Source organism: Lissotriton vulgaris, chromosome 3_1, assembly GCF_964263255.1.
Source record: "Lissotriton vulgaris chromosome 3_1, aLisVul1.2, whole genome shotgun sequence".
NCBI lineage: Eukaryota > Metazoa > Chordata > Amphibia > Caudata > Salamandridae > Lissotriton > Lissotriton vulgaris.
This window is the reverse complement of record NC_141689.1, coordinates 1,154,010,153-1,154,023,426: the sequence shown is the minus strand read 5'-3', so window position 1 is coordinate 1,154,023,426 and position 13,274 is coordinate 1,154,010,153. Positions and strand designations below refer to the sequence as shown.

General features: G+C 47.5%; 1 protein-coding gene across 1 annotated transcript in view; it reads left to right on the top strand.

The window, feature by feature from the left end:
* LOC147727601 (protein NipSnap homolog 3B-like) overlaps positions 1–823 on the top strand; it is a 516,955-nt gene extending 516,132 nt beyond the window's left edge. Inside the window, exon 6 of the mRNA XM_086961631.1 lies at positions 635–823. Coding sequence (XP_086817757.1) covers positions 635–711 — 77 coding nt within the window. The 3' untranslated portion in view covers positions 712–823. The remainder of the gene's footprint in view (positions 1–634) is intronic.
* The last annotated feature ends 12,451 nt before the right edge of the window (positions 824–13,274 follow it).

Sequence of the window (13,274 nt, the reverse complement as noted above, 5' to 3'; positions counted from 1 at the left end):
GCCCCGGCCAGGGAGGCTGGAAACGCTTGCTTGCTGCTATTATTCGGGCCGATATTTCAGTACCACTGCAAAACCGCCCCCCAGTGACAAAACTGACCCACTCCACTGCAAAACTGCCCCCCCACCTTTCCAGCCTGCCAGGGAAAAGCGCAATGTCCAGTACGGCCAGTCCGGCCCTGGTTTCTAAGCCAGATCTAAAAATAAGGGGAGCAGGAGAAAGTTCAATGAGCCATGTTCAAGCATGCCTTTTTTGAGGCTGACATTTTGTCTCTGTTCCCTGAGGACTGTATTAAAGAGAAGACTTGGTAGGGGAAAAGTGAGGGTTACTGCTAAATAAGAAGGAAAAGTACTTTTAAATAATTCATTTTATATTTATTGCTGTGCATATTCCTTTCAGATTTTTGGGGGGGGGGATAGGTTTTCTGCACCTTTTGTAGGGGTATCCTCCTCCCACTTTTTCTATTTCACCTCCAGAAGCTGTCTAAAAGTGGATGTTTGTCGTATTATTACGTGTTTCATCGTTTGATAATTTAAAACTCAGAAAAATAAACAAGGTGAATAGGTGTATTGATAATATTCTTTCCCATGGATAATATTGAACAAAGGCTGAGTAAGTTGTTTTTTCTCATTTCAGTTCGAGAGTTTACAAGATGTCTAGTGTCCCAGAAGAACATGCTTCTAGTTCCTGCATCATTTTCTCCTCTGCAGTAGTGCTCTAATAATGGATGAAAAGTCAACACTGTTACCATGGACAGGACATGTTTGTATCTGACATACATTTTTCATATTGTCAATCAATAAAATTGGATGCCAAACGATTATACATTTTGAATGAAACACATTTCCTTTTTTTCGATGATTAACGCATTTTATAATGAATTTCAGGCTATAAGTGTTTAAAATCAGCTAAGTCAAATCCCTTAATAGTCGTGTAAACATATTAGGCTACTTAACCAGAAACATCCCATCTTTTACGTAACATCCAAGTCTAGGAAACAATGACAAAATGGATCCCTGGCCCAACACCTTTTAGAAGGATTATCAAGAAAACCTAAATCAACATTTTCAGTCAAAGAATGTAATAATCACGTACTCTATCTTATGCCATTAACCAATCCTCTCATCACTAACACAATCAAAATCCATATCATACTTAACTACAGCCCATCCAGACACACACTCCCCACTCTAATTACTCTTAACAGACCCCTTTTTTATCATTAACATACCCATACTCGGTCTTCCATCATTTATCCAACCAACACCCTCCTCTTTTTTCTACCACAATAACACAACAACACAACACTTAAATACCACAGCACCACACATTTTAACTCAACTCTTGCAGTAAACAGGTCTAAGACAGTCAGCCTTAACTCTACTTCATCCCCTCCGACAAACGTACACTCTGCTCACAAACACATCACCCCCCCCTTTACCTTACAAGTTCCATCCACAAACAATACTATATAAACAAATCCAGCTCATAAAACAAATACATCAGCACCTCTTTTCACTACTCCTCAAAAACAAAACATATCACACACACCAGCAAAACAAAATCTCTCAAGCACATCACCTCATAATACTTCCAGTCACAAAATACAATCATACACCCATCTTTCAAACTACACAAATGAACAAACTACAATGCCAAGCTTTCTCTCTTCCACCACACCTAACACACATACAGCAACACAGAAACTCTCTTTTAACAGCTTGTCATCCATTGGACAAGTTAGAACCTCACTACATGACCCAGTTGCTGCACCACCACCCCCAACTCATACACCCTCCACCCTAAACATATGCAAACAATATAAGCAAAGTACCACTCATCACAGCTTTGCTTCTCCATGTCTACTGCAGAACAAGGTTAAGCCATAAAAACAGCACAGCATACCATCTCACTCTCAAACACCGTCCCCACCACCTACGCACGCAGGCCCATCAAAATACCTTCTTAGTCTGCTGGACGAGGAACACATTACAGAACAGTTACACAATTTGTATCCTAATACAGCTAATACCAGCACGACAAACACACCTGCTACTAACCCACACAATACTGATCACTCTTCTAGAAAACAAAGTCCTACTGTCACCAAAGCACATTCTCTAAATTGTCTACTAATAAATGCTTGATCGCTCTCTACAAACAAACATCACATCTACGACCTTCTCACTTACGCAAAGCCAGACATTCTATTCATAACTGAATCACAGTTGGGAGATGATATGGCTCCATTCCTGTATGAAGCCTTTCCTCTGGGATATCAAACGATCACCCAAAATTGTTTAGGCAAAAAAGGAGGTGACCTAGCTGTTGTATTCACGCAAACATTACATATCACTTAAGTTGGCGACATCTCCATAAAGAATTGTGAGGCTCTTCTCACCAGATGCAATCCTACATCGTCTTCCTCCTGTAACTTCCTGCTCCTTTACAGACCTCCACTTTGAAAGGCAACATTCCCAGACACATTTTCAAACCTGATAACAATACACTCCAACCTATACATTCTAGGTGACCTCAACATTTGGTTTGACAAACCCAATATGACCCATCCAAAAACAATAATCACTCGCCTAAGCGCACTGAACCTGCATCAGATCGTCCACAAACTCATACACATCGCTGGACAAATCCTAGATATCATTTATGCTAATACTGAACTAGTTACCTTTCAAACTATTACTCCAGTCACATGGTCAGACTACAATTTACTTCTATCTAACATAAAACAACACTAAGCGACTCACCTAAAACCAGCTTATATACATCCACTATCGATCATGGAACACACTAATTTTGGAACACTTAGAAACACAACAAACATCCAATAGTGATCTGGAAACAATACATTCTGTTAAATAACGATATGAGTGGCTACATGAAGCTTTTGATATCCTGATACCACTCAAAACCACACAACAGAACAAAAGAAAAAAAGCACCTTGTAGAAATACTGACATAAAAGACATAAAACTACAAATTAGAATGCTACAACGTAAGCGCACTTCAGAGCGGAGACGGAGCAGTGCGGCCTGGCCCGGGGTGCAAAGTCGGGGGCTGGATTTTGGCATGATTTCCGGGATTGGCTGCAGGCATCGGCCTGGTGGGATACATTTGTGAGACGCAGCAGGCCCCGGTGTGGCAGCTAGTAAGGAGGCGTGTGACAGTTGGTTGGGGTGCACTAGGGGGCCCAGTGACAGACATTGCGCATTATTATCGGCCGATGGTGGCAACGGCGGCGGCCAGGTCGGGTCGGGTCGCGCCAGCCAGTCAGAGGGGTTCCACTGGTGCCCGCCCGGGGTCAAACGTGATCCTGGGATCTGCAGCCAGCGGGGGATGACAGAGGGCCGGACCCGCTGCATCAGACAGGCGAGAGTGGGCCAAAGAGGAGACGACTAATGAGCAGGTGGCCCCCTAGCAGTGTGGTCCTCAGGAGGCGGAAGGGAGGTCAGGGCCCTCTTAGCTAGGAACGCTCACTAGGCCGATCCTGCCATATCGGGTGATACGGGCCTGACCAAGCTTTCATTCGGCAGTTGATTGGGGCTGCGGCGGTGGGCCCCGGGATACTGGCGACCTGCCATTAGAAGAACCGTATTGACCCCGGCGAACGACTGACCGGCGGAGACCCAGGGTACTGGTTCGGGGTGTGGGTCCTGTCCGGATGGGGGACTGACGTGCGCAGGTGCCTCCAGAACCTACAGAGCGGACCACGTGGCCGAAGCGGAGGCGGTCCCTCGGGGGGGGGGCGACTCTAGCATCTCGAAACCGTGACACGTGGCGGCGGAGGTGGTGGGCCTCCCAAGCAAGGCCCCATTGATACATTCACGGGCCCCAGTAGCAGTGCAGGGGCGACAGGCAGCCACCAGGACTCTGGCCCGGACAATGCTGCACTCATTGGAGCTATAACCCAGTCCCGGGACATGCTGGATGCAAGGATAGGGGCCATGGGGGCGGATGTAACATTACTGCGTCAGGATTCGCCGAATGCTGTGTCCCGCATTACAGAAGCCTAAACACGTATCTCCGGGGTGGAGGATGACGTTGATACCCTGAAGCGCAGGGTGGCCGCCATGGAGTCAATCCAGAAGGGCTTGGCTCTCTGAGTGGAGGTTGCAGAGGGGCTGCCTGAAGGATGTGAGAAGGGCAACATGGAGGGCTTCTTGACGCAGTGGCTGGAGGGCTGGCTTCCCCGGACTCACTCTCGCGTTGATTCATGATAGAGCGGGCGCACCGGGCCCTCATGCAAAAGCCTCCGGTGGGGGCGCATCCACGGCCAGTGATCGCTAAACTCCTAAATTACCACAACCGGGACACGATCCTAAAGTTGGCCAGGACAAAGGAGCCACCGCTCTTCGAGAACCACGAATCATGATTTTCCCAGACTACACTCGTATGGTGCAGCAGCAGCGACAATCGTTTACAGCGGCCAAGGCCCACTTGCGGGAACTCAAACTTCCTTATTCCTTGCTGTATCCGGCCCGCCTGCGGGTGGTGTTCCAGTCCCGCACCCACTTTTTCGACACCCCTGAGGAGGTGTTCAAATGGACTGACGAGACAGTAGTAGTCAGAGTACATACACCTCCTGGGTTGGACTCGGAACCTTCTCAGGGTGGGCCGCTGTCCCGGGCCTCCCGAGGGACGAGGTCGAAGGGTAACTGGAGGTCCAGGTCCCGGCAGCGCTCCGCCTTGGGGAGTGCATCGGAGAAAGGAAAAGGGGCCACTGACAGCCGGACCGACGGAACTTGAGGTCCCTGGCGGAAACGCCATGGGAAAAGAAGCTTCGCATACGTTTGAGTATTCCTGTGTCCATAAATGTGTTGATATGATGTTTCCTCTCTGTTTTCCCTCTATGCTACAGTTTTACAGTATGGGCGGATGGCTCCTACGCAGCAGATTTATATATAGTTTGGAGACTTGGGGGGCTTCGAGGTCCCTGACGGGCGGGTTGATTGCGGGTAGTTGAGGGGTTGGGGAGAGTTTCATGGGAATCCATTGGAGTAGACGGTCCCAGGCCTCCCATTGGGGGCTGGGTGTCCGCTATACCGCGACAGGTACTTCAACGTTTCTGAGGTATAGGGTGAGGGGGGATGGGGGAAACAGGGTTATTAGAGTTTGGGGGGTTCACAGGGGGGGAGAGGTCGCATGGTCTCGGGACGGTCTGGATTGTTGATTGGTGTGCATTGGCTGGGCCTGAATCTGGGCGTTTATCCTCAATGATCCCCGATGGCTGATTTTGTGACTGGGGCTTCTGGGCCCAAGGGCTCTCTTAGGGTCCTCAGCTGGAATGTGCGGGGAGTCCTGGACAAGATTAAGGGGGGACGGTACTGTGGCAGGCGAAGAGGGCTGGTGTGGACGTGCTGATGCTCCAAGAGACCCATCTACTAGGCACGAAAATGCTATGCCTACAGCGCTAAGGCTACCAACAGGTGTTTCATACGGGCTTAACGCAAGGTTCCCGGGGAGTGGCTATTCTCATGCATCGCAGGGTTCCGTAGGTACATTCCACTCAGTGGATTGACACTGAAGGTCGCTACATAATTATCAAAGTAATGATGAGTGAGGAGCAGTTGGTCTTAGGGTGTGTCTACTCTCCGCCTTCCCTGCAGTGGTCCCTAGTAGAAAAGTTGTTTGACATCTGGGCAGATATTCCCGAAGCGCTGGCGGTTATTGGGGGGGACTGGAACGATGTTATGGAGAGTCACATGGACAGGTTTCGCCCCGGGGGTGCGGGGGTGGCGAGCCCCTCCACTAAACTACAAGACATGGTGTGGGGACTTAAATGGGTTGATATTTGGCGACATTTGCATTGTAGCGAGCGGGGTTACACATACTTGTCAGCTGCCCATGAGTCCTTTTCTAGGCTCGATTACATATTTGTCCTGGGAGCAGCAATCCATAGGGTGGAGACGGCAGATATCCTGCCACGTGATCATTCCCCCACGGCAGTGGATATCCGTTTGGGTACTGGGCGGCAGCCTTTCAGGTGGCGCCTCTCAGCGTGGCACCTACAGCAGCCAGAGTATCAGGCGCATATGGGTGAGGCTATCGCCCACTTTCTGACGGAAAATGTAGGGTCAGTGGCAGGCGTTTGTACGGTATGGGAGGCTATGAAACCCACACTTCGAGGGGTGGACATAGCATAGTGTGCAGCTGCGCGGAAGAAACGCAGGGCGGAATTGGTTCGGGCTGAGGCCAATATTGCGGCGTTAGAGCTCCAAGGGAGCATGGAGGATGGAGCACATGCGGCGGGGCAGCTCCTCCTGGTGCAGCAATCATATGCGTCCCTGCTGATGGACGAAGCCAAACAGATATGGCTTGCCACGCACTGCCGGATCTACCAATGGGGAGATAAATCCGGGACGATGCTTCACCGGATCTGTCAGGGCACGTTCCAGGCTCAAACTCTACCTCAGATACTGGATGGCGAGGGGTCCCCCATTACGGATCCCAGGGTCTTGGCGGAAAGCTTTGCTGCCTACTACGCCAATCTATATGACCCGAACGAATGTCTCCCCGCGGAGATGGTGGATAAATTCTTGGCAGACCTGCCACCTCGAGCGGTTTCGGATGAGGTTCAAGACCGTCTGGAGCTTCCGCTGACAGCCGAGGAATTGGGCACGGCATTGGGTGAATTTAATGTTGGTAAGGCACCTGGGCCCAATGGGTTCCCTAGTGAGTTCTACAAGAAATATCATGTGCAACTCGGAGCCCATTACAGAGCGGCAGTGGAAGAAGCTAGGGAAAGAGGTAGCCTCCCCCCAGACTGGCGACATGCAGAAGTGGTTGTCTTCCACAAACCGGGTCGACACCCAGAGCAACATGCATCGTATAGCTTGATTTCTCTGCTGAATGTGAAGGCCAAGATTTTGGCCAAAGCACTGGCTAATCGGCTACTCCCTCATGTGGCTGACCTTGTCCACCCAGATCAGGCCGTTTTTATGCCCCAGAGGGCGACCAGACATAACATTCGGAGAGCGCATGTGGCGGTAGCAGAGGTTCGACGTACGGGGGTGCCGGCAGCGCTCCTGTTGGCTGATATGGATCGTGCGTTTGACTCCTTGAGTTGGGTCTACCTATTTGCTCTGCTGCCACGACTTAATTTGGGTCCTCGTTTCCTATCATACCTGCGGTTGCTGTATACGGACCTGACGGCCTCGGTCAGAGTGTCAGGGGCTACCTCCTCCAAATTCACCATCAGGCGAGGCACCCGGCAGGGGTGTCCCCTTTCACCCTACCTCTTTGCCCTGGCCATGGAGCCGTTGGCTGCAGGGGTGCGCATGGATGCGCAGTTGAGAGGGTTTGAGTGGGATCAGGGCCTGTCCGACAGGATTGCGCTGTACGCGGATGATGTCCTATTCTTCTTGATGGACATTAATCGGTCAGGTCCGCGTATCCTGGAAATTATGCAGATTTTTGGTGAGACATCAGGGCTCTATATGAATCACTGCAAGCCCACCCTCTGGTAGCTGGGGGGGGGGCGCGCGTGCAGGGGACTGGGCCTTGGCGCTACAAGTAGCTGTGGGAGGCATTAAATACTTAGGAGTGTTCCTCTCCGAGGTTCCTGCTGTTTCCTGGGAACAGAACGTGGTACCAGTGTGGGAGCGGGCTAGATCTGATATCAAAACGTGGACCCGCATGCCGCTGACCATATATGGCAGGTCTTCCATTTTTAAAATGGCGGCCCTGCCCAGGCTGCTCTATCAGCTGCAGACCCACCCCTATCCAATTTCTTCTCACTGGTTTAGACAAGTGAACGCAGTGCTGGGTCAGTTCCTCTGGGCCAAGGGAGCGGTTCGAGTTGCGGTGGGTACTTGCTTTCTGTCCTCCTACTGTGGTGGAATAGCGACCTCGGACATCCTATCATATTATCAGGCATTCCAAATCCTCGTTTTAAATGATTGGTGGTACGGGGACAGGAGAGACCCGGCGTATGCGCTAGAGCTCTTCCTGATGGGGACCCATACCCTACATACTATATTATATAACACACAGATCCGGAGGACACTACCACCGGGTAAGCAATTAGTGTTCCAAATTTGGAGGCAGGCACTGCGGCGAATGGGGTGGTGGAACACACTGACAGGCGAAACGGCGTAATGGTCGATTCTCTGCTTTGGCTGCATTAAAGGGTTTTGGGGGATAGGACAGCATAGGAATTTCCACACTGGGGGATGTGATGTCGGGATGACCCTTTATTCCTTCCAGGAATTGAGTCAGGAGTTTAGTATGCCCCACTCGCAGTTCTTCAGGTACCTTCAGCTTTGCCACGCCCTCACCCCGTACCTGGCTGGGTTGGACTCGCTCCCAGAGTTTAGCCCCCTGGAAGCTAAGGTATTCATGGGAGACCTGGAGACCAAGAAGATCTCTCGTATCTACCAGTCCTTGGTCACTCATTGTTCCCCCTCATTACAGAGGCTACGGGAGTCCTGGGAAGGCAGATGTGGGTGAGTTAGAGGAGGAAGATTGGAGGGAGGCACTGGCGGGCCCCAGGGTGCAGCAATTTCCGTACGTTTCCGGCTTATACAGTTTAAATACCTCCATAGAGTATACTCAACTAGACAGCGGCTGTGGCGGGTGGGTCTGATTGGGCCCCCAGACTGTTTGCGTTGTGAGCTTGTTGTTGGTACGTTTTTACATCCGGTGTGGGGCTCTGCGAAATTGGCTCGTTTTTGGAAAGGAGTGTGGGACTGTCTGTCGGAGGTTCTGGGGTGGGAACTCCCCCATATGCCACAGCTCGGCCTCCTTCATGTGTTGGAGGGGGTGGGGGGGAATATTTACAAGAGGCATTTATTGTTATTGGGCCTGACGGGATGTGGCCAGAGACTGGAAGAATGTGCGAGCCCCCACTGTTGTAGCGTAGAAGAGAGGGCTTGATTTCTGAATGGGTCTGGAGCGGCCGATTTTTGTCGCCCGAGGCTGTCCACAAAAACATTTTAAGATTTGAAAACGGTGGGCGGACTATAGGGGTCTGTGGCTCGACCCCCCTGCTGACCGAGACCCCCTGGGGGACTTGTGATGGGTCAGGGCGGACCCGTGCCTGCACGTTGGATCGGATTATGGGTGGAGTAGTGGAGACAAGGGAGGGAGACCATGCGACTAGGGTGGAATGGGGGTAGTTGGGGGGTGGGGGAAGTGGGGGGGAGGGAGTTGGGGACACGGGTGGGTTGAGGTTACTTGGATGATTTATGCTTTCATATATGTTTGATCCTCACATACGAAGAAAACTGGATTGTATCCCAATTGCTGAAGCGTACATATCCTGCAGCTATCCCTGGGTTACAGGGACCTGCACGTTGTATACAATCTCCAATAAAATTTGTTTTTAAAAAAAAGAATGCTGTAACGTGCCTGGAACAAAAAACAAACAAGACAGAAAATTAACAGATTATACAAGTCAGTTATCAAAAAAGCAAAGAAAAGGTACTATTCAGACAGAATTCAAAATGCTAAATGTGCAAATAAAGAATTCTATAAAAGACTCAATGAATTTCGTAAACCAAATTGCCTACAAGGAACTCATCCCGTTACTCAAGATTTCACAGACGAACTGGCGAATAATTGCACAGACAAAGCAGACATGTTGGACTCACACTTAAAACAGACACAAAGCACCAGCACTAACACTTTTACAAAACAACAATCCAAGAATACTCTATGTCAGCCTTTCCATTCCTTCCAACACATTTCACACAAAGAATGTAATGACCTGGTGAAAGCAAGCAGGCCTGCCAGCAGCCCTTCTGACCTGTGTCCACCGCAAACTTTCAAGACATTACTTCTAACAACCTCTGCTGCCACTCCAGTAAGAAGAATTATCAACGATTCCTTAACTACTGGAATATTTACAGAAGAACTCAAAAAGTCATACATACGCCCTTTACTGAAGAAAACAAACTTGGACCCACTGATTTGTAATAACTACTGACCCATTGCGTATGTGCAAACTGATAGAAAGAGCAGCGTTCACCCAGATGTCACAATTCATTCAAGACAATGCCATACTTTTAGACTTTCAAACAGGATTCTGTCTGGGAAAGGCACAGAATCTGCCCTCCTTACTATCTGAGATGACCTGAAGAACACAGTTGACCGCAACAGGGTTGCTGCACTACTCCTCTTTGACCCATCAGCTGCCTTTGACACAGTTAACCATAACACCCTGATACAACTACTCTACAAAGCCGGCACAGAGGGGACTGCTTAGACTGGATCACATCCTACCTTCAAAACAGAACTAATGTCATCCTTACCCCACCTTTCTTGTCCAAACCGTACTCCACAAAAGCTGGGGTCCCTCAAGGCTCTATCTTCTCGCCCATGCGCTTCAACATGTACATTAAGTCATTACCAGTACTGATCAATCGATTTCACCTCATGTGCTATAACTATGCAGATGACACACAAATACTCCTTCAACTTGAATACCCCAATCCATTGGAAACTCTCCAATTTTCAGTTGTCTCAGAGCCGTGCATCAGTGGATGACTTGGAGCCATCTCAAATTGAACGCTACCAAAACGGATGTACTCACGACTGGCGATTTGAAACATTATGACACGCTTACTGCCTGGCCTGATGAACTGGGATCACCGCCTAAAGTATTGAAAGAAGTAAGAAACCTTGGAATGACCATGGACTCCAAGCTATCGATTAATGCCCAAGTGGACATACTAACAATATCTAGCTTTGTTACTATAAATTGTTACTATAAAAACTCTGCGACAAATCTTCCCCCATTTGGGATTTCCACACAAGGTCCAAGCTACCATCTCCCTTGTTCTGTCCAAACTCGATTACGCCAATAGCCTTTACCACGGATCACCTTTAGCAACCATGAAAAGACTACAACAGAGTAAGAACTCGGCTGCCAGACTAGTCTTACATATCAAACCGTGAGACCACATCTCCCCTGCCTTGCGAGCCCTGCATTGGTTACCAGTTGCCAAAAGATCCACTTCAAGCTGCTTTGTATCACCCACAAAGCGATACATGGAATGGGACCTCACTTCATCAGTTATAAAATCACCAAACACATTCAACAAAGGAACCTCTGCTCGGGAGTGGCACCTCACCTCAAAATCCCGAGATACAAGAAACATCCTTCTCTGTTCAAGCAGCCAAACTATGGAACTCTTCACCACCCAACATAAGATCCACCTTATCTTCAGGAAACTACTCAAGAATTGGCTCTCCCCACATAAGCGCCATATGCAAACAGAAATATACAGCATATCCCTCTGTATGTAATAATTTATTTGTACTATTGATATGTACCTATATATGTGTATTGCTTTGTATTAACGTGTAGAATAATTATGTAAAAAAAAAATTAAGTACACCACTTGAAAACCAGAGTTTAGCTAATGCAACTTTATTCTACATATACTTACTTCCTTTATGCATCTGTATACCTTCCATGTACTTGGATCTATATATGTATAACTTTTCTCCAAAAAAGCATATCCAATGCAATACCCTATTTCTTACTCTATACCTCTCTCAATACACCTTCTACCTCAACTCTGACTCATCTCAAACCTCTTTCTACTATTTCCAATGCACTACCATATTTCTCACCCTATACCTCTATCAATATATCCTCTACTTCCACTCGTTCATCCATCCCAAACCCCATACCACTACTATGATCCCCAAAATAGCCCTTTCTCGACTCTCCTCTACTCTACCCATCCTTGCACTATCTGACACCTCTTTTACTAGACCGATCCCCAAAACAAGCCTTTCTGAACTCTTCCCTCTTCCCTCCATTTCCTCCCCTCCACATACCTTTTTACTCATCCAAAGCCTCCTCCTACTGCTATGACCTCGAAATAAAAAGTCTAAATCCTTCACTCTTATATCACTCCACTATACGTTTCAATCAAAATAACAGACTAACACGTCCACTTCTCAAATTTCATTTTTCACTATACTAATTCACCACTAATCCTTTATGGGTTCCATAGTAGCATGCTACTCGCAGAAAAAAGCGATCAACACCTCATCAGGGGTAGAAAGCACTATATAAATGCTAACCTTTTTCCCTCTTTTATCCCTCTGCTACACTTCTCTATCCAAATAAGTGAAAAACATTTCACCACTAATCTTTTATGGGTTCCGGAGTGGCTTGCTACTCGCCAAAAAAGTGCTTCAAAACCCCATCAGGGGTAACAAGTGCTTTCTAAATGCAAACCTTTTTCCCTTTCTATTCCTCCGCTATCCCTCTCAATCCAAATAACTAACTAATATCCACCACTAATTACTTTCAGATTTCACTATACTAATTCACCACTAATCCTTTTGTGGGTTCTGGAGTAGCGTGCTACTCACAGATAGAGAGCTTTGATGCTTTATCAAGGGTATAAGTGCTATTACAATACAATACAATTACAATACCATGCAGTACAGGACCTGCAATATTTTTTACATGAATCTCTCCAGAATTTCGCAATTTGCAAAAAAATCTTGAAATCTGCAGTTTTGTAAAAAAGCCAGTGCTTTTTACAAAACCACCCACGAAATAAAAAAAAAATGCACCATATATAAAAGTGTAATATCTATTACACTTTTAAATGTGGCACAATATCTTAAACCAATACATGAAAACGTTCAAATACATAATAAATGACACATTTCGTGTACATCTCTTTTAACTATAAGATATTTGTTGAGCATGTCACTTTCAATGCAAATGGAGTCATTCATTACTGTTAAATTCAAAGTATCCCCTGTTAACAAGAGCACTGCGTTTGCAGGGATGCACTGAGCAACGTGATTGAACCGCAGAGAGGATACAACTTGTTTGCTCACGCAAACGAGAGACTGAAGACTGTTACCATGGATGTGCTATCCATGCAATGAGTGCCTTGTAGGATTGGACACCCCTGCTGCAGGCTGAAGGGTACCTTTTTGAATACTAGCATGCACAACTGGTTATGACCAAGAACGAATAACCTGCACTGCCAAGTGATTAAGTGCAGAACGCAGCATGAATTGTAGGATCCCTCAAAATGTTAATTTGACTAAATGGTGGGAAAGCACTTCCCATCTAAAATACTTGTCGGTTGGCAGGGTCCTCTGTGGGCTCAGTAAAAAAAAGGTGTGCAAGAGATTTAATAAATATAAATTAGTTAATGAAGAATGGAGATCAAAAAAACATACAATGATTGCATGAGGAAATTCAAAACGGTTGGAAAAGTGTGTAAAAGGCATCACAAAGAGGATGGCTGGGAAATATCACAATGATTGTATTAAATAT